This window comes from Salvelinus namaycush, chromosome 1 (genome assembly GCF_016432855.1).
Source record: "Salvelinus namaycush isolate Seneca chromosome 1, SaNama_1.0, whole genome shotgun sequence".
Classification (NCBI taxonomy): domain Eukaryota; kingdom Metazoa; phylum Chordata; class Actinopteri; order Salmoniformes; family Salmonidae; genus Salvelinus; species Salvelinus namaycush.
The window spans coordinates 8735090-8738213 of NC_052307.1; the positions used below are offsets into that span (position 1 = coordinate 8735090).

Consider the following 3124-nt stretch of genomic DNA (forward strand, 5'->3'; position numbering starts at 1 on the left):
ACGTTTGGCCGGGGTAGGCAGTCTTTGTAAATAAGAAATTCTTCTTAACTGGCTTGCCTAGTTAGATAAATATTTTTTTAAAGCATAACTAATTTTTCAACTATCACCCCACAATTTTTTGTGTTACAACCACACCATTTGTGATGTTTACAGGTATACATGACCCACCTCCTTTGTAGAGGAAAAAAACAATACTTGATCATCAGAGACCTGAGCAATGAGTGGATTTTAATGTATCAGCTATTCTTGATACTCTCTGATGAAAGAGCTCTCTGGACAAATGTTAGTGAACTATTCTACAGCGCAATATACATCCAAGTCCCGGATATAGACGCTGTACTTCAATAGTTCAAACCAAATCAATTGATTATAGGTCAGAAAAATGGGTTTACCAGAAAATGTTTATTCAGCTATTCAAATAAGGAGTGGCAGCACAGTGACGACTGTTCAGAAATAATCATGAACAGTATACAAACCAAAATGTTAAAAAGACCACACTGAAAAAGACCACACCATTAAAGAAATGCCTAACATAAAAGAAATTAAATCATGTGCTTACATCAGCTTCATATTTATCTGTTTTACCATTTACACCAAGAACAAAACACCAGTTACAATAAAGAGATTGGTTGAACTCCTGAAAATGCACCAAGTCAAAGCTCATCCACCCAAAACACAACCTCTGCTGGCCACAAGCTATGTTGATGAGTGGAATCTCAAATTAAAAACAAAGAACATGCTTACCAATTGTCTACTCAGTTGATCAGTTATTATCATTAATATCAAAACAAAGTTTGAATTGAGCCATTACTAAGGAGGAAGTGAGAACTGTGTGCAAATACATTAAATTATAGTTGCAGAATTGTATCAAGTAGGTCTCAAATTAGAACTGCAATACAGGCCACCAGTATGTTCATACATTCAGGAAAACAGTGTTGTAAAAAAAAAATGACAATATGCACCCACATAATAAATACGTTGTTACATTTCCAATATTTGCTAGATTTCATTTAGAAAATCCACTGGGTTTGTTAAAAGTAACTTCAAACCTGAACGCATCTTAAAAATTCTAATTCTGTGAATGGCATCTAAAAAACTAAAATCTGCCATGAACCGTTGTTGTTGTAGTGGAGGAGGTGACTGGGATGAGATGCTGTGGGACGTTAGGATCCAACTCGCGTCGTGGTGGTCTTCCTGTCAGAGAAGAAGCTCCTCAGCAAAACTACCTGGCTGATGCTGACCACCAGCAAAATGAAGGCCTCTCCAATGGACCAGAAAGCCACTCTTGTGTTGAGGTCCTCAGCACGGCTGCGTCCCTGACCCTCCCGCAGACGGAAATGTGTCTGATAGTCAATGACCGATTTCAGGGCCTCATGAATGGACACGCAGGCAGACTCCATCTGAAACAGAGGTATTTAGAGTTTAAAGATCCTTACATGTTTTTACATACAAGCACTGCAAATAACCAAAAAATGTTTGTCAATGCACACTATTCCCACATGACATCTTCACCTAATGGGGCCCACTGAAATCCAATTACATTTCATACTGTTGTAGAGATTTAACCAATTGTTTTAATTGTTATTGAACTGCCATATTCAATATCACATAGAAGAGCATCTCTCAACAATAGTAATTTTAACAGACCTACCTGGGTCAAAGCAGTGACCCTGTTCTCATTGGGGAAAAGTGGAGGATCCTCTCCAACTTGGAAATCGAAGTAGACGGTCTTGTGCGTGAAGGTGGAAAACTCATTGCTGAAGCAGAACTTGTATGTTCCATTCTTGGCAGCCGTGAATGTAAAGCTGTCGTACTGCTTCTTCATTTCTTTGTAAAGAACAGTACCATCTGCATCCTCCAGACGACAGTCAACATCGTAATGCCCACCAGTGACAACCTGGACAGAAAATGTGTCGTTTAAAATACAGCCTATCCATTTCAATATACAACTTGGTCCCATAGTTGTGGAATTATTATCAATATTAATTCCCATAACTCCATGTCATAATGCGAGGGCCTCAATTAATTTACCTGGAACTCAAGTGTACACTTGGTACCAACGGTAATATCTTCATAGAAACACTGTTTTGCGTTATCCGGAAGCTCAAATGTAAGCTCAGAGCCAAACGCCCATCCACAGAGCAGGTGAGCCCAAAGCACCTGCACAAACAGTCTGATTGTACCGTGATAACTGCACATCTTGGCTGATGGAAGATTGGCGATACTGTTAATTTTATATCGTTGTGGACCTGCAAACACAGAACATTTCCAGATAATCAAACAGATATCTACAGAATCTAAGAAAAACGTACACATTGACAAATTACAAATAAAATAACAGAAATAGAATGGCAAAACAAACCCGGAATTCACAACTAACGTTAGCTAGCTAACTTGCTATGCTAATGTAGCTAGCTGACAAGGCCGATTAACTAGCTATCCACTTCTATTAGAAATGTAGTTCGCAAAATTAAGTAGGTTTACAATTACCAATTACAAAATGTGCTAATGCGTATTGTTCTAATATTTTAAGGAGTCATTTAATAGCATACTATTTTAGTTAAATATTGTGTTTCGTCCAACACCACTCACCTCAAATCCCTCACCCGGAAACAAGTATCTACTAAGAGACGTAGCATTAACGTCACTCCTCCGCGACGCTCGTCCCTCATCCGATCTTCTTCTTCTTTGGTGGGGTTTATCGACGGTTGGCATCCAACGTTATGGTGCATTACCGCCACCTACTGTACTGGAGTGTGGGCCGAGACAGGGAGAAACTAAATCCTGCCTGCCAGCCGCGTTGATCTTAAAAAGATAACAACATATTTGAGACTATATCTAATGACGTTCTACTCAATATACTCCTTAAACTAATTTCCCGTAACCCCTTCTCCCTCATACTAGATCTCATCCTTTCTCTTTCCCTCCAATAATGTCCCCACTGTATCAATACATGCTCCACTGTCTCGGTTTCCTGGCAATACTTACATTTTCCTGTTGGATGCTTTCCTATCACATGTAAGGTCTTATTCAAATGGCTGTGTCCCACCCTTAATCTTGTAAATATAGCCTTCTCTCTTCTGTCCCTTCCTGCCATTCTCCCCTCCCCAACTTTCCTCTGCAC

General features: G+C 39.4%; 1 protein-coding gene across 1 annotated transcript; it reads right to left on the reverse strand.

Annotated features, from left to right (window-relative positions):
- Window positions 1–383: 383 nt before the first annotated feature.
- On the reverse strand, window positions 384–2684 carry LOC120053701 (transmembrane emp24 domain-containing protein 7-like). The gene is made up of 4 exons (XM_039000899.1): window positions 2593–2684; window positions 2032–2249; window positions 1652–1897; window positions 384–1400 (listed from the first exon to the last, which is right to left on the reverse strand). The coding sequence occupies exons 2-4, from the start codon at window positions 2197–2199 to the stop codon at window positions 1164–1166; spliced, it is 651 nt and encodes a 216-aa protein (XP_038856827.1). The 5' UTR covers window positions 2200–2249; window positions 2593–2684; the 3' UTR covers window positions 384–1163.
- Window positions 2685–3124: the final 440 nt, after the last annotated feature.

Bases quoted from the DNA above. Each gene is read 5' to 3' on its own strand.
- LOC120053701 (XM_039000899.1), bottom strand. From the start codon at position 2,199: ATGTGCAGTTATCACGGTACAATCAGACTGTTTGTGCAGGTGCTTTGG. The intron at 1,898-2,031 runs GTAAATTAATTG...TTTTCTGTCCAG, and splicing joins AGTGTACACTTGAGTTCCAG to GTTGTCACTGGTGGGCATTA. The intron at 1,401-1,651 runs GTAGGTCTGTTA...CCTCTGTTTCAG, and splicing joins GGGTCACTGCTTTGACCCAG to ATGGAGTCTGCCTGCGTGTC.